This window comes from Typopeltis vanoorti, chromosome 7 (genome assembly GCF_054136105.1).
Source record: "Typopeltis vanoorti isolate ZY-2024b chromosome 7, IOZ_Tvanoo_1.0, whole genome shotgun sequence".
Lineage (NCBI taxonomy): Eukaryota > Metazoa > Arthropoda > Arachnida > Uropygi > Thelyphonidae > Typopeltis > Typopeltis vanoorti.
Genome location: NC_143555.1, coordinates 54,104,598 through 54,123,554, shown reverse-complemented (window position 1 = coordinate 54,123,554; position 18,957 = coordinate 54,104,598). Strand labels below are relative to the sequence as shown.

The following is an 18,957-nucleotide window of genomic DNA, read 5'->3' as shown; positions in this document are numbered from 1 at the left end:
GATAACCTCAAAGAAGATCTGGACTTTGACGGAATAGCAAAAAATCATCTTCAACTTGCTCTCTATGTTTTCCAAAAGGCCGTGAGTAATATTTTTAGAAATTTATCTAAATACATTTCTTTATTCAAATATGAAATTAACACAAGCAAATGAATCTTAAATTGCTGTTTCTCAGAGGAAGAACACTCCCTAGAGATGAACTGTGCACCATTACTTTGGGATCTTCTCACAAAACTTCACATAAATATAAGATAATCAGGCTAGTTTTTCTATCCTACATAGACAAGACTAATATATTTTTTATGTTATACACTTTAGTTTCTGTTTCCTTTCTCACTTAATATATTAACATTCACTTATACTTTTTTTTAATTGATTTTTCTTGCACACCCTTATTCATTGTAAATGTTTAGAAATACATAACAGTAATTTTCATATTATGTCATCATTTAATCTTGAACATTCTGCTTAAGAAATACAATCCAAGTATAATATTTCTGTTTGAGAAATGTTACAGTACTAACTGATGTGCAATTTTTTTATGACTCCCATCCATTAAAGATTATAAACCTATATGATACATTAGTACCATTGGCAGGCTAATAATTTTTTTTTTTTTTTGAAACCCTTTTCTATCAAACATTGAACGAAACTCTCAAGCCACATCAGGCCTCCACCTAAAAAAAGTCAAAAACATCCATGCCCACAGCCTGTTGGTTGTAGAAATGGTATATTAACAATTTAGCCAAATTGTTAATTCTATCAAACATTGAACGAAACTCTCAAGCCACATCAGGCCTCCACCTAAAAAAAGTCAAAAACATCCATGCCCACAGCCTGTTGGTTGTAGAAATGGTATATTAACAATTTAGCCAAATTGTTAATATACCATTTCTACAACCAACAGGCTGTGGGCATGGATGTTTTTGACTGTTAGCCAAAGTTTGGCTAACAGTTAGTTACACATAAGGAAAAAATTTAGCATATACTGAATGATAAAAGAGCCATGGTTATAGGAAGCTTTTTCCTCATAGGTTGAGTAGAGAAATATTTTGCCTTGTTTAGCAAGGCATATTCATGAGCACAATGAAATTACATGACTCGTGCATACAGACACACCAGTAGGAGGGTTAAAAAAAAAGCCATCCTAATGTTTAAACTAGTGCTAAACCATTTGGCCAGGCTTGGATATGTTGAAAACATTTTTATTACACCTCAACAGCCAATACCATAAGATCCATTTCACATGAAAAAGAAAATAGTTGTATGCCCTTCCTTGACTCTGGTCTCACCAGACTACCTAACAGATACTTATCTTTTTCTGTCCAGGAAACCTACAAGGGTACATCCATTATCAATAACATCATCATCCTTTTGAGCAGTGTGGTGTCCTGTAAACCTAATAAACAGAGCTAGAATCATCTTCTCAGACCATACCATCCACCAAAAATCAGTTACATGTAGGTTACTTTTTAGCCAATGGCTTACCCCTTTCCAAAATCAACAAAATTCTCTGTCCATTCATCAAACCCAATCCTATTCCCCTCAAAAAATGAATAAATAAAATAAAACTAGATCATCAAAAATTGATTGCCATCCCTTACATCTGGGGCACCCCAGAAAAAATTTCACACATTCTTAAAAGATAGAACTTACAGCTACCCTTATCTGTGATCCAAAAGATCCCCTCCATCATCTAGATTAGGGGTCGGGGAACTTTTTTACCTATTACCCCAAAATATATTTATTTACGCCGACGTTACCCCCTTGATTTGAAAGGGACAAAATCATAGATTATTTAAATTCAAAAGGTTTATTGAATCTATTTATACGGAGAATACAATTATATATATAAAAAGTATAAAATAAATGTGATAAAATAAATTAATATTCACATTATGAAACAAAAAGATTTCTTTAAAAACTTTTTCACTTCAGGTTTTGGAGAAATGATGCTGTTTTGTTTTTGATACAATGACATCAAAATTGGGACATTTTGATGTCAGAGCAATTTGGATGCTGTCTCCGGAGTTCAATCGATTTCTCTGCTTTTCATGTTCGCTGGAGTGGAAAATCCTTGTTCGCAAAGGTAGATTGTTGCAAAAGGCTGCAACTTTTTGACTGCCTCTTCATGTGCAATTTTGAAAGCCTGTGCAGCTATTGACATCCAAAAATATGACTGATCTGCTTTGTTTTCAAATTCAATATGTGCTTCACTATTGGATCGAAGTTCAAGAAGTGCCTCTGCCATCCCTTGAGGCTCTTCTGGTACATCAGCAATTTTACATTTAAAGGGATCTACAACCCAACTGACAGTATGTGAATCAAGATCTGGAAAGTAATCAGAGAACCGCTCTTTGAGTTTGGTAAGATGCCTTATAACTGTATTCTCGATGTCGTCAAAAGTAATATTTTCACAATCTTCCTAAAACAAAGCTAACTTTGAAAAGGCAGCTATCTTGTTCTGTTCTGTTTTCTGTCTCCAATATAAAAAGATCAAAAGACCAAAGAAAAGATCAAAATCTTTTCTCTGGTTGAAATTATATTGATGTTTTTTCCTTGCAATTCTTTGTTCAATGCATTCATATACTCAAAAATATCAACTAAATATGCGAGATACAACCCACGAGGAGTTTGTAAACTTATCTACGAGAACATGCTTTTAATCAACCATAAAAATTTCAAGTTCAGTTTTGAGAGCCCACACTCGGTTCAGAACATTTCCACATGAGAGCCACCTCACTTCTGTATGATAAAGTAGGTCTGTATATTCAGCCTCACCATCTTTACATAATTCACGAAATAGTCGTGTGTTTAGTGCTTGTCCTTTGACAACCTTGATAACATCATGCATGATGGCTTCCAGTGCAGGTTCCAAATGTTTCACAAGCAGTGCCTGGTGATGGATCATACAGTGGTTAACTTCAATTTTTGGATTATTCTCTTTCTCTCGCTAAAGCCGAAAAACCACTTACATGACCCAACATAGCTGGAGCTCCATCAACAGACACTGCAATGCAATCTTCCCACTTTAAATTAATGTTATTAAAGTATTCATTAACTTTATTGAAGACATCGATTCCACAAGATCGCAACTCAAGAGGAGAACAAAACAATTCCTCTTCAATTGCATGTAAACCTTTGTAGCGAACATACACCATCAGCTGCGAATTACTACTGACATCTGTAGTCTCATCAAGCTGAATAGCAAAGCATTTACTCTCTTTTATTGAAGAAATAACTTGTTCACTCACATTTTCTGCTAAAATATAAATTCTTTCTTTCACAACTTTTGCAGACAAGGGCACTGAATTTAGTTTCATGGCTTTTTTCTGACCACGCATAATCTCTGTCATTTTCAAAGCTGCTGGTTTAACCAATTCCTCACCAATAGTATATGGTTTCTTGTTTCTGGGAATCAACCAGACCACTTCAAAGCTAGCCTTTGATGCTGAACATTGATCAAAAGTAACTCTCAAGTTGCTGTCCAGTCTTTGTCTTTTGACAGACATTTCCAAATTTACAAAGTATTCCCGCGGTTTGGAAGACGTGGGTGCAAATTATCCAAGTGTTTCTTCAATTGACTCTTTTTGAAAGATTCTGTAGTCAGTACTTTCAAACAGACAACACACTGTAGTTTCACTATTCCTTTGTCTTCTATTTGTGTAAACTCATAATTGAGGAACTCTTCCTGGTATATTCTTTTTCTAGTTGATGTCATCTGAAGGGTAAAAAAGACTGATTGAATTTAAGTTTTTTAAAGTTCATTTAAATTTGCAATAATTTAATTAGTAAACGTGGCACTAAGACATGTCCTCAAGATGAATGCAGTATTTAATTATTTTATTGACCATAGAAAATTAATCGAGCAAGGAGAAAATATGTTAATCAAATTATCGAACTAACATAAAACTAAAATATGGTTAATAAATGAAAATCTTACACTTAAAATAGAACTATTGAAATAAATTAAATTAAATAACTACTTAAATCGACTTAAACAAAGCAAAAACGTGTCAAAAAATAAGGTTAAGGCAGGTAATAGACAACTGACAAATAATATCTGTTTAGCCACTTGACAACACCTTAGCAACCAAATTGATGGAGTTCAACATGGCGTGATGTCTCCTAAACACTTATATTACATTGGCCAGATGCAGTGTTGCCTTAAGAAAAATTTCTGTCGTAACGAGGAATGTGCTTTTTATATAATTTTATTTATGTCCATTGAGTCCTCATTACCCCCAAGAATTTCATTTTTACCCCGGTTCGCTGACCTCTGATCTAGATCATCCTGCTGTCTCTAGTATTCTCTGCTCCTCTTGCAAATTGACTTACTTTAAGCAAACAGGAAGAACAGCTAACACTGACTGAAGGAGCATAGAAATTATGTCCATTATCTACACTGCAGCTATTCTGTGTTGGCAAATCACACCATCATCACAGATCACTGCCATATCCAGTAGGGGGAATTCTCCGTAATACAGAAGCAAATAAATCAGAAAGACTGTTCCTATAATCTGCCACATTTGAATAAATATGGCTGTCTCACTTTATCACCTTATCCGAAATCTTAGAGATGATAATCTTGAAACAGCAGAAGAAGCAGCAAGATCCCATTACCACCCCCATAGAAGATATCAGCTAGAACTTTAGAATCCTGTCTTTTACACTCAGTTTTTGTTTGCCTTCCTATTGGTATGCCTATATAAACCAATAGTATGTATATCTTTGTTTCCATGACTTGGTGACCAAGTCAAAATATTGGTGTAAATAATTTAATAACTGATTAAAGTGGGGTATTATTATCCCTAGATGTGTGTTTTCTCCTCACAACATGAATGATAATCAACATCTCAGCATCCATACTAGATTAGCTTATACTCTAGCATATGCAAACTAAAGTTTAGATGTGATTTAAACTAAAGTTATTGTTCATTCCTGCATGGTTTGTATGCCAAAGGTTTCAAATTGCTACAGCTGGAATGCAAAGAACCTTATAAAAGTTTCTTCAAATTCCTTGACATAAATATAAAATCCAACCAGTTGCAATCCTAACAAAATCCCACCAGTTGCAATATCCACAGTGAGATGGCTTTCTATTATTTTATATTTATGTGCATTTCACTCTTTGTTTAGACTATCAATGGGCACAATTGTACCAAAGATATTTAGCGTTAGTTATTTTACCTTGATATTTGAAGTTGTCTTGCAGTGTTCATAAATTCAAGACATTACGTATCGCCTTGTTTAACCAAACTTCAGATGGCTGATCACATGTTCTTGACAAGACAGATGGTAATTAATTTAATGTGTCTTGCACAATTTTAGAAAATAACTTTGTTATACTCGGTGTTTTGAACACTGAGTATAACAAGTCTTCTTCAGAAGTAACATAGCACAGCAGAGACAACAGCATATAATAGGAAAAGAAAACAACACCTAACATGTAATTAACAAGTTACTCTAAATAGTTGAGGAACTGTTCTGATTAGTTGAGTATCATATTACAAAATACAAGAAATAATATTCTTATTATCATCATGTTTATTGGCCTGATTAGCCCAGCTGACATCACTTCTGCTCTCTGACCAGTTGGTGGTATGTTTGAATTCCACTGTGAGCATGAATGTTTGTGCATGGCCTTAGGTGGAAGTGAATTTTACCACCTAGGTGAACATTCCCCTGCTACCTGGAAGCTCATAGTTGCTTGGAGTAAAAGTATCATATTTTGTCTTAGAGCAAGATTTCTGGATTATCTTACCCCTTACCCAACTACTGTACTGATGTATGATTATTATTATCTCAAGATCCCATCTAGTAAAACACTCATCTAGGAGGTCCTTTTGTCATACACACAACTCATCATACGGGGACTTAAACACACTCAAATTGTCTGCAGACACCACACTCTGAGGCAAGGCATTCCAATTCTTCACAAATCTGCATGCAAAAAATCTGCTTCTCACTCCACTGCTCACACTCTCCTTATACAGCTTCCGGGGATGACTTCTGGTTCTCCCTTGATCTCCCACCGTTTCTGTAAAACCTCTCCTACATTGATCCTGTAACAACCCCATAATAACTTGTAGGTTTCTATCATATCACCCCTCTTCCTCCTATCCACTTGCCTCTGTCAATTGCATCTTCTCAACCTTTCCTCATATTCGACACTCCAAAGATCAGAAACTACCTTAGTCAGTCACCTCTGGACCCTTTCCAGCATCTCTTCATCCTTTTGAAAACCAGGTAACCAAATCTGTGCACAGTAGTCCATGTGTGTGGCCTAATCAGCACCCTATACAATGGAACAAGAATTTTCTATCTTCTACAAGTCAGTGTCCTCTGCATCATTCCTGGAATTCTTTGTGTTGTCCTCATAATTTTGACAATGTGTCTCCTAAATTTCAGATCCTTATACACTGTCACCCCAAGATCTCATATTTCCTCCACCTCCAACAATATATCTTCACCAAGCATAAATTCTACATCCCAAATTTTAAAACCTTCCATTTTACAACATTGAACTCGCATTCCCATACCCATTCACTCAATTTATTCAAGTCCTCTTGTAACGTCACAACATCTTCTCTACTCTTCACAGTTTGTTCAAACTTTGCATCACCTGCAAACAACTGAATATCCCCATCCAAATCTTCCCCAATATCATTAACATACAGGTTAAACAGCAGTGGACCTAAAACAGACCCCTGAGGCATACCACTAGTGACTTTCCTCTTCCAGGATATTGCTCCCCCCCCCATACACAACTTGCTGATGTTTATCAGATAGCCAGTCTCTGATCCAATGCATTAATCTAATATCCAACCCCATCCACTCTAGTTTGACTATCAACTTATCATGTGGTAATCTATCAAAAGCCTTTGCAAAATATAAGTATACTACAGTGTATCCCTCTCCTCTGTCCATGGAAGCAGTCACCTTATTGTAATAAGTAGATTACTAAAACATGACCTTCCTTTACCAAATCCATGCTGTCCATCAAAGATAATACCATTGTTGTCAACCCCAATTCTGTATCCTAGTTCTCACCAGCTTCTCCAACAACTTAACCACAACACGTAACACACAAATAGGCCTATAATTTGATTTGTTTTGTTTTGTTTTAATTAGATTAGTTTATAAACATTGTGAGTAAGAATATTTAGTTATCCCATATACAAAAGAGTGTTCAGTCTATAATATAAAATTGTGTAAAGACCTGTAGACTGTATTCCAGGAAGTACATAAGAGGAAAAACAAAATAAAGTAATAGAAGGAGAGAATAATTATGGAGAAAAATAAAAATTTGTCCTGAGTTTGAAGTTCAACTGTGCAGAATGTTGAATAGCTGCTGCAGATGTTTTAATGGATTTAGAAGAGAGTAGAGGAATTATTAGAAACAATTCTGATAAACAGTGACCATAGCAGTAGCTGTAGAAAATGCAAGAAGAAGAAGAAACTGAAGCCTGTATCAATAAGAGTGAAGTGAATTGGTAAGATGAGTCTAATCTGATGGCTCCTCTAATCTGATTGTTCTCTTCTATATTTAGCGAAGTATTTTAGTGAGTCTTAGAAGCATGAATTGGTGGTCAGACAGATCTCTATAGAGTTAGTAGTTAATACATCAGAAGAAAAGTAACACCTTGATCTAGTGAAAGAGCATACCTAATTTTATTTATGGATGCAGAGGAGGCAGTATTTGTAATGTTTATGCCAAGAGAGAGATTGGAGGTTAGAGTAATCTTAAGAAGAAAAATCTTACTTTTCTAGAGTTTTTTATATTCTCAAAAGTTAGAATGGAAGTAAAGGAATTTCTTCCAGCCTTTTAACAATGCTCATATGAGAAACAAAACAGAATCAGCTTTCATTAGCATTGAAATTAACAAACAAGGATAGCAACCCCATTGAAGAATGGTTTAGAGATCGGAATCAAATGAGGAAAAGGATTGCAGTGTACTATACCCTTTCTCATTTGAGAGAAAGTAAAAATGAACAGTTTTACTGCTGATAGGGTGCTGTAATTAGCAAAACTGCATATTGGATTTCTGGTCAGCTGTTAGGCCACTAATAAATAGAAGGAAAAGAGTAGGCAGAAGATCAAGTTCTGTAAAACTAGCATTGAATGAATCATAAGTTTGAGAATAATCAATCATTATTCTCAAACCAGTTTGAGAATAATGATTCATCCATCATCATATGTAATGTGCATACAGACAAAAAGACGGCAACCCAGTTACAGAAGTCAGAACACAGACTGTATAATAAGAACTTACTTAGCAGCCCTTGTACCAAATCCAATCAAAAGTATCAAGGGCTGCCACTTGAGACTCTCAATTTTTTTCATGGCATGTATTCATAGGTGGATGATATGAGTAAGGGCTTCAGTTGATCAATATGGCAGAATCCATACCAGCAATAACTTATTAGTTGAAAACCTTTAAAATAGCAAGAAATTAAGTGTTAATGATTTTCTCCTGGGGTGTTTAAGGGTCAAAGCTGCATAACTATGTGGAGGGTTCCTTCTTTGACCCTTCTCCACATTCCTTTAAAGGAATGTGAAGAACCGACCAGGGCTTCTGACCTAATGTCCAATCCTCACCTTCTCGTGGTGCACCCTGTTAGGTATCTAGCTGGATACTGAACGAACAAGGATGGGCATGCAATTTGATATTTAACCAACTAAATTGTATTCTTATTGGCATAAACCACAATATTAAATGATGGTACAACATGACAAAATTTCATGCCAACTGGAGCATCGCCCAGTTCAACAAGGTCCCCATTGCTTTTGCCAGGGAACCAGGGGCAAACAGCAAAAAGTCAGCTACTGGAACAAATCTGTAAACACACCCCAACTCAACATCACCAGAGTTAAAGATTGGTACTATCAACATAAGGAGCATGAATGGTAAAGAAATGGAGCTAGCTGAGGAATTAGATAAGTACCAGATCGACATAATAGGGGTGACTGAAACAAAAAAGACAAAAACTCGTGAGATCTTTCTGAGCAATTAATGCAAAATGTTATATTCAGGCAATGACATTCAAGGAAAAGAAGGAGTAGCCATAGCATTCAACACTAAATATGAGGCTAATCTTCTTACCCACAGAAAGTTCTGCTAAGGTAGAAGTGAAGGAATTTTTTGAGGCTTTAGAGAAAGCAACTGACACAATGAAAAACGAAAAGTTAATCCTTGTCGGGGATCTAAATAGCAGAGTAGTAAATGATTGTGAGACACAAAAATATTTTGGGAAAATTTGAAGAAAAGAGCAAAGCTAATAATAATGGCAAATACTTATTGGATTTCTGCTGAGGACATGGACTGGTTATTGCTAACACCATGTTCCAAAATAAAAATGTGCAGAAATTCACATGGAGAGAAGACGCAATGAATAACAAAAGTCTCATTGACTATGTTATTATTGATTGTGATGTTTTCTCTCTGGTGCAGGACACTAGAGTGTACAGAGGATTTGAAATTGGAAGTGAACAGGAAAAAGACTCAAAGGAAGATCAAGATATAGGTATATTGATACGGTAAAAAGTGCCTTAGAACAGTGATTCTTAACCTTTTTAGTAGTCGTGGCCCCTAAATATCCTGAAATATTTTCGCAGCCCCTCCCCCCCTATTTTGTAGTAACGCTATTTTTTTAAATAGTGGTTTTACTTTCTGATTATAATGGGGAAAAAAAATCAGAAAACAGAAAACAACTTTACTTAAATATTATGTAAAATGTCACTGTATTTATATTTACAAACAAAGAACAAATTATGTTCTTTGTTTGCTCATTTTATAATGGGTAAATTTTAAGAAATAACAAATCAGTATTACAGCACTGAAAGTTTTGAAAAATAATTGCACTCAAGTAGCACTTTACAATGTTCAGTTCTATGCATTTGTGCTAGTATTGTTTAAACCTTTAGAGAATCACTTCTATCACACGTCCAGTAGACAGATGTCATGACTTACAGTGTTCCCAGCAGCAAAAAGTCAACTTATGGAGCCACCAGAAAAGAAACCTGCATTAAACTGCATAATTTAGATTACTAATACAAAATGATACAGGTTTGAAACAAAGTAAAATAAGGAACAAAAAAATAATTCTTTTAAGAGATTTCAAAATTTAAAAACTAGAAACATTCTATAAATTTTTTTGTGGCCCCCCTAGGGGGCTGCACCTCACTGATTAAGAATCACTGCCTTAGATGATAGAAATATAAGATCCGACAGTGTTGAAGCCTTGACAAGTAATAGATTGATTTGGAGGAAAATTGTAGATAGGAAGTTCGCAATGATGTAAATTTTTCATGTAGTACTATCATATCCTGTACTCCCCCTTGAGGGTAAATGTCAGAAATTTGATGATGATGGTTTTCTCCTTTAATTTAGAAAGAAATGAAGTGATTGAAAAAGGACAATAATTAGCAAAAATTTGTCATCTTTCTTAGAAATGGTTTGAATGTGGAAATTTCCATGAATGCAGGAATTTAACAAAATGTGAAGAGCCAGGTGACTGACATTTTCTTTGGGTAACAATGCAGTGAAACTGTCAGAGTGCAAAAGACGTGAAAGTTGGATTGAGCAAAATTTACAACCAGTGATGTTGCATCATTTGCAGTCTTCTGAGAAAAAAATTTTTCCCTTATTGCACAAACCAGTCCTCAGCTGCAGATATGACTTCATAATCTGTGGTAAATTTATCAAGTAAAGTTTTTCCTTTCAAGTGTTTCTTTAAATTTGTGAATAGGAAATAGTCAGATGGGGCCAGGTCTGGTTATAGGGTGGATGTGGCAGACATTGAAAGCCCATATGTTGTGTTGTCTGTTGGGTTTCATGAACAGGTGTGTTGTCTTGCAAAAGCGACATGCCTCTGCTCAGTTTCCTGTGGCACTTTTCCTACAGCACTTCTTTCAGTTCCTCCTTCAAAGCTGTTGAATAAACTGCTGCTGTAACAATTTCACCTTTTTTTTTTGAAGTACATGGTAAGGATTACGCCATCCATATCCCAAAAGACAATGGCAAGAACCTTCCCTATTGAACTTCTTTGGCCATGGAGAACCTTTTTGTCTCCACTCCATTGACTGTTGTTTGATCTCTGGGTCATAGTGATGAAGCCATGTTTTATCAACAGTCACAATACAAGCCAAAAAATTTGCACCTGATTTCTCAAAATGACCCAAAATCCCTTGAGATGACAGCACATGTTTTGTGTTTTAGTCAGCATTCAAACATTTGGGGAACTACTTTGTTGAGAGCTTCTGCATATTCAGATGTTGTTGGATAATGACCTCAAGTCATTCCCTGAATATTCCCCGAGTCTGTTGTTTTTGCAATGTTTTTGGCTGATATAGTTCTATCATCAAGGATCATGGTATGCACTACATCGATATTTTCAGGCGTGATCACTGTGGAAGGTCTTCCTGACCTGCAGGCATCTTTTGTTTCACGGTGTCCAGTTTTAAACTTGGCCACCCATCTGGCAACTGTTGGATATTTTGGGGCACTGTCTCTAAAGTCTCACACAAAGTTTGCTGAATCTCAGTTGCAAACTTTTCTTGCAGCAACAAAAACTTGATAACAGCCCTCATCTCTGTGTCTTCGAATTTCTTCTAAACCTCTGATGTATCTTTTTAAATATCCTAGAAGAAAAAGCACAAATTATTACAATTTGATTAAACATGGGGGTTAAAGGGTTTTAAGATATGTTCTTTCTTGTGGTTATATCGGTTGCTTTAATATCATTTTTGTTCTTTGTGTTTATCACTACTTTTCATTCCCCCCCCCCTTCATATAATCATGTCTTATAGTTCCACATATGCTCCTTCATAATCAAAGCTCTTACATACATTATCACCTTCTAAGTGAAAACTGCATGATCATCTCATTTATATGGATGCTGTTACTAGATTCAATATTTTTGTAGTGTGAGCCCCTACGATCACATGCCACTTGAGGTAGTTATCCCTGAGTAATTCTATAAATTAATTTTTCCTCATCTTGCATGCTTTCTTCTCCTTTCAGTCTATATGTCATAGTTGAAATCACCCTTAATAATGATCCTCTTTGTATCCATATGATATATCTGTCAGTGTCATAATCATCTTCAGATAGTCATGGTTTGTAGCATTATCACCCAGTTTTGTATTATGTCTTGTTAACTTTTATCTCACATCACACAGCCTTCAACCTTTTCTGTATTGCCTACACTACCACCACCTGTGGCGATTTATAATCTGGAATTAATTCCTCTGCAGTCATTCATAGCACTTTTCACCACTTTGGAGCTTCCTTAGCTTAGCTGTTATTGATGATGCCTTTTGATTGGAAAGACCTGCATTCAAATCCCATCTGTAGTGCAGATTTCTTTATAAGGGCTTTTTAACTGAACTTGAATTAATCAGTCTGATATGGAGGTGGCAGTACTTTCCTTCCTGGAAACTCTGGTTTTTCCTCTTACAGAATAAACAAACCAACCATAAGAAAACATGCAGTTAACTGACAGTAGTTATTGGGGGATATTGTTACACTTCAGTAACAATATTCCCCTCTGTCAGCCAGGTCTCACTAATGTCTGTAATATTTGGTTTTACTAGGTTTACCTGTAGGTATCTGTATTATTATTGTGTACACGTGTGTGCATGCTTATCCAGTCCTTCAATTAGCACCATCTCTACATTACCTCAATTCCCAATGGCTTAACTTTTACTTTCAAAATAAAAAGAAAACATATGAAACTGAACTATAAATCAAACTTGCATGCAGCTTGGTATTCCAAGGTATCAGACACACATTAATTCAGCCTCTTAAATTAACCATCTTCTTTTTCTTCTTCTTTAGACTATTTCCATCTACTCCTGGATATAAGCCTCCCCTTTAACTTGTAAATTATGTCTGTTTTTTTAGCCAGTGTCTACTATCTTGTGTCAGAATACTGTAGATCATCCCTCCATCTTTTTTTCCTTCTTCTTTGGTGACCTTTCTTTCTGTTAACCATTTAATTCATTAAGATATTTTTATAAGCAGACATCTTCATAAACAAAAGAAAAATATCTTTAATTCACAGAGGGGAAAAAAAAAATATATATATATATATATATATATATATATATATATACACACATACCACATAAGATCAATATAACATAACTACACAAATGCCAGTATATACTTAAGATCACAACAAGAACTACATGAAAAATCAGTTCCCTTGCTCTTCCACTTGCAGTTATACAACCTAATAATTTTTGTCCTTTATGGACAAACTGCTATAACTTTAGTCTCTTGCTTCCAGCAGAACTTTCTCTTGAATTAACATAGAGTTATACAGAAACTGCTCCTACTAAATAAGTAGCACCCTAAATCAGTTAAATTCTTCCTGTATCCTGAAACACCAGATACAGAGCACATACTGTTGTAATCTTATTTTCATTCATATCACTTCAATAACTTAATTCGCTTTCTATATAAAAAAAGTAGCTATAAACTTCATTAAATAAATTATTAAAACCTTATCAGTAGCTTCATGACCTCAAAGTATATTTACTTTATATATGAAAGTCTCAGCATCTTTCATTGAAGAAATAACTACAACAACCATATTAAGAGCTTGAAATCACCCTTCAGACTGAGAATCCTAAATAAAATAAGTTGGGACTCACTTTATAACTGGAAAGCTATAAAGTTACAGTTTTAACTGAATAAGTTAAAACTGAAAAGAAAAGCTTTAAACCACATAAATTAAAACTAATTAATTGGCCAAATAGCTACAATTTTGCACATGTCATTTTTAAAGGATTTTCTGTCTGTCTTCCTTTTCAAACTATTCTTAGTTCTTCATATATTGAAAACACAACAGCTACCTCAGTTCTTCTTCTGAATTTTCTTCTTCTTCTCCTTAGAACAATATTGATCTCTAACAATGTCCATTAACATTCTCTTCATTTCTAGACATACTCTGAAATATAATAAAGCAACTTCTGCCTTAGTCCATAATTGTGAGCCACTATTACTTGTTTCAGAGCTTTGCTTGAAACACTGACAATGTTCCTTTCATAGTGCAGTAAAGTTATTTATAATTTCATTACAAAACAAGTAGAATTATTATTATTAACCCAAGATCCCCCATTGAGTCAAAAACTCATCAGGGGAGGACCCTTTGTCATACACACAGCTCATCATGCTGTGCCTTAAATATATTCAAGTTCTTCACTGTAGACACCACACTCTCAGGCAATGCATTCCAATCACTCCATACAATAAAACCTGCTCCTCACTTCCTTGCTCATACCCTCCTTATAAAAATTCCAGGGATAGCCTCTTGTTTGTAAGGTCAGAAATGACCCCCATGGCCCTCGAGTACTCTAATAGCATAAGGGTCATAAAATAAAAAAAGTTGGCTGATAAGGGCTTATAGGAAAAGATTAAAGTAAGTGGATCTTCTTCCTTGAAATAGAGGAAGAAGAGAATAGATCTAGCTAGGGGGTCCATGGGAGTGCCACTTCCCTTACAATCAAGATGAATGGCCCTGTTGGTCCACGAGTCCTTATTCAGTATATTCAGACCACCCCACCATACACACACACACATATGGTGGGCTCCCCTATCTGCCACCCAGGGGGCACGCTCTCTAGGGGTTACAGGGTCTTCCCCCCCCCCCCCCCCCGAGAGGTATATCTATAATAAAAAATAAAACCATTGGAATTTGAGATTTTTGCATGCTAGGAATCAGATGTTATTTTTGATGAGTGCATGAGCACCACCATTGTAATAGAAGTAATTGAGTAAAGTGTAGGACATCCAGTGCAGACACAGTCATTAATGGAACACTAGGTTTGTGATATTCATTTGAGCCCTTCTGATGTTCAGTTGAGCTTTCATAGCTCAGTTGGTATAGACAAAGCCCTTTGGTTCGAAAGACCTGGGTTCAATTCCTGTCCATGACATGAGGAACTTTTATCTTGTCTCTCTTGACTAAAAAAAAAATCCCTCTTTCTGGGGTTTTTTCGTCCCTCAGAACAGGCATACCGCTCCCGTGAACACACTCACATGGATTTACAGCCATGAATACTTACGATAATATGTGGAAGAGATAAGGTCCTCACCACATGTCGTTATGCCGGTAGCTAACCGTGAGTCACATCATGGTAGTCAGTCTCCTGGATAGGAGATGGCACATGAATGGGATGTTCATAGGCATTAATGTGGTGTGGTTAATTTCATTGGTTTTCCTACTTATAAGTTTTCAGAACATTTGCATACTTTACTTTCTAATTACATGGAAAGATCTTCAGCTTATATTAATAATACTTTGGATTTTAAAAGAAAATATGTAATATTCTTTAACCCCTTCTGATGTTATGATTAGCCTAGATATTATGTCACTTTTTACCAACATTCCTTTGTCAGATACCATCGAATTAATCCAGCAAGAATTTCCTTTTGATATTGTTGAACTTTTTGACTTTGCAATACTCTCTGGATAAGTTTACCTTTTAAAACAAATTAATCAAACGAAGTTTACGTCTGAAGTTTCAGGACAGGACAACTCGTATATAGAGGCTGACTTCGCATCACTTGCCTTAGTATCCCATAATGCAAAGCACATATCCTTACAGACATGTATAATGCTATGCATTATGAGAAGGGGTCATTTCCCAGACTAGTACTAAGGCAAGTGATGTTAAGTCATCAGCCTCTATATACGAGTTGCCAACTGGTCTGGGTAGTGACCCTTCCCATGAATCCTTTTTTCTGTTCACTTATATGACATTTAATTCTAGGAAACATTTTGTTGCTTGTTATTTTCAGTAGCATTTTTTAAGCCTGGGATATTTTACTAATTATTCTAAAATCTTTACATTCTGCTGCATTATTCTTTTTTGGCATCAGAATGCAAATAGATTTTATAAAGTCTTCTGGTAATATGGCTGTATCATATATATTCTGTATTATTTCTATTGAAAAATCTGTTTCTTTTTCCTCTATCTCTTTTATTAACTCAGCTAATATTCCATCCCATCCCATCAGTTTACCATTAGATAGTTCTTTTATTGCATTTACTATTTCTTTTCGGGGCCTTTTACAGTCTCATTCCGTCTTTTATATTGTCTTCCATCTGATCTCTTCCCCATGGGTTTGTATTCAAAGATTTCTATGGTGATTCTGCTATTGTCCATTCTTTCAATGTGCTGTTTCTATTTCCATCTGTAGTTGTGGATATGTTCTATTATTGGTTGTTCATTCACAATACTGTTTGCAGATGATCAGGCTATACTTGTAACCTCTCAAACTGAACTGCGATCTTCTATCCATCATCTCAATCTAATAGTAAAAAAATTTAACATGGAAATTTCAAAAGGGAAGAGGACCAATAAGAAGTAAAATCTGTTTAGACAATACTGTTATTGAACAAGTCAACTCTTTCAAATACTTCTGATATCACCTAACCTATAGAGAAGAAAAAAACAGAAATGCAAATTACAAATTTCAATAGAGTTTTAAATATAAATCTAGTTTTTTTAAACTCTCAAAGATGCAAAAACATACTCGGATTAGAGCTTATAAAACATTGGCAAGACCATTGCTGACTTATGGAAGTGAGGCATGGACGATCAGAAAAGGAGATGAGAAAAGAATAACTGCAGCAGAATTGAGATTTATGAGGAGAACTGCAAGATGTACCTTGTTAGGTCATAAAAGAAATAAAGAAATCGTGGAAGAAATGAATGAACAATAACCACAACTATAGATGGAAATGGAAACAGCACATTGAAAGAATGAACAATAGTAGAATCACAAACAAATCCTTGAATACAAACCTGTGGGGAAGAGATCAGTTGGAAGACGATATAAAAGATGGAATGCGACCATAACAGGGCCCCGAGGCCCAATACAAGATAGGAAGATGATGATGATTTCTTCTTTAAGTATACTTGGATTATTTGAGTTAACAAATAATAGATAGGCTAGGTTTGCCAAGCCTGTGGTCATCATACAGTTCTGTTAGGTATTCCTTCAATCTTATCTTCTGAATTTATAATAATTATTATTATTCAGACCTCCATGGAGTCACAAGACATCATGAGAGAACCACCCTGGAAAACACAAATTCTATCTTACCACTTTACACTCTGTCAGGCAATTCATTTCATGATGCATACAAAGGTTGAAGTAATGCAGAAGTCATATTTCCGTATAAAAGTAGTCAAAAGGTGTCATACCTTATTACTAAAATACTCTGGATTAGAGATAGATGTTGAAAGTTTTTCCACTTGGTTATACTATAAATTAAAAATCCAAGAAGTTATATTCTTTGTTTTCATCCTTTATCCAAGTGTAAGCAAAGTTTGCTTGGGAAGTCACTTCACGACTGGGTGGCTACTTCCATATAGAGGTCAGTGGCTTCACATCAGTTGTCTTAGTATCCCATAATGCAATGCACATATCCTTACAGATATGTATAATACTATGCATTATGGGAAGGGCCACACCAGTTTCAACCTTTATTGAGGCCTCATCCGTGGGAGCCAGACACAGAGATGATACCAAGGTTGAAGTAATGCAGAAGTCATATTTCCATATGCAAGTAGTCAAAAGTATATGGACATGGAAGTATGACTGAAAATATGACTTCTGCATTACTTGGTATTCAACCTTGGTATCACTTCTGCGTCTAGCTCCAACTGATGAGACCTCAATAAAAATCCAAACAGATCTGGGTAGTCGCTCTTCCCATAATGCACAGTATTGTATATGTCCATAAGGATATGTGCATTGCATTATGTGATACTAAGGTAATTGACGTGAAGTCATTATTCTCTAATCCGCGCGGTTAGCCACTAGGCTAACCGCGTGGCTCTTCACAACCACAACCATATGCCTGGGGAAGGAGTGTCCTGGGTTCAATTCCTGTCACCGACATGAGGAGCTTAAGGATCTTCCTCAGCCATAGCCAAGTTAGCCGGTCTTGGGCATGAACAGCAGGGTTTTTTCCCCCCAGTTTATCTGGGGTTTTTCATCCTGCAAGCAGGCAAACCAGCCCCTGAACACATGGATATACAGCCATAAAATACTTACCCCCCCATGAGGGAGCTCAACTCACTCCAGTAGGGATGGGGGAGGAAACTCCATATGAATAAATAAATTATCCTCTACATACAAGTAGCCCAGTTGTGAAGTGACTTCACAAGCAAACTTTGCTTACACTTGGATAAAGGCTAAAACCAAGAATATAACTTCTTGGTATTTTTAATTTATAGTATAACCAAGTGGAAAAACTTTTAACATCTATCTCTAATCTAGAGTATTTTAGTAATAAGGTGTAACCCCCTTTTGACTACTTGCATATGGAAATATGACTTCTGCATTACTTCAACCTTGGTATCACTTCTGAGTCTGGGTAACCAATTGGAAAAACTTTCAGCATGTAAATAATTATTTTTGCATAGTTACTTAGTTAAACATTGTTTCTTTTGTATTACAGTTTCTCTTATCTTATTTTATCTTAAAATTAGTATCATTTTGAAAGTAGATGAACATATTGGAAAGAAACCAGAGATACTTAAATGATATTTATGGTATGAACCTAATCTGGAAATAACCTATGTGGATTTTAATAAGTGAGGGAAAATAAATAAACACACACATGAAGCAGTAAACAAAATGATTTATTGAAAATTTTAATGTCTCTTATAAAAGTATTTTCTAGCATTAAACCCATTCTACACATCTAAAACTCGCATCCATATTTTCTACACAGCCTATGTAGAAGATATTACATTACTACGTCAACTTTCATGTTAAATGGGGAAAGACTTCATCACAAAGCATTTAGCAATTATAGAATTCCTGCCTCTTCTGCTTAAGAGGAAGTTACAATTCAACTGCCTTGTGTGAAAGAAATATCTAATAGTATTGATAAAATTTTAAAGCCTCTCAACATTTTTGTGACGTG

General features: G+C 35.5%; 1 protein-coding gene across 6 annotated transcripts in view; it reads left to right on the top strand.

Annotated features, from left to right (window-relative positions):
• The window catches only part of Ask1 (apoptotic signal-regulating kinase 1), a 937,451-nt gene that overhangs the window by 753,683 nt on the left and 164,811 nt on the right, over positions 1–18,957 (top strand). For all 6 annotated transcript variants that reach the window (XM_090395264.1, XM_090395267.1, XM_090395262.1 and 3 more), the window contains one exon: positions 2–81. In XM_090395264.1, coding sequence (XP_090251390.1) covers positions 2–81 — 80 coding nt within the window. The remainder of the gene's footprint in view (position 1; positions 82–18,957) is intronic.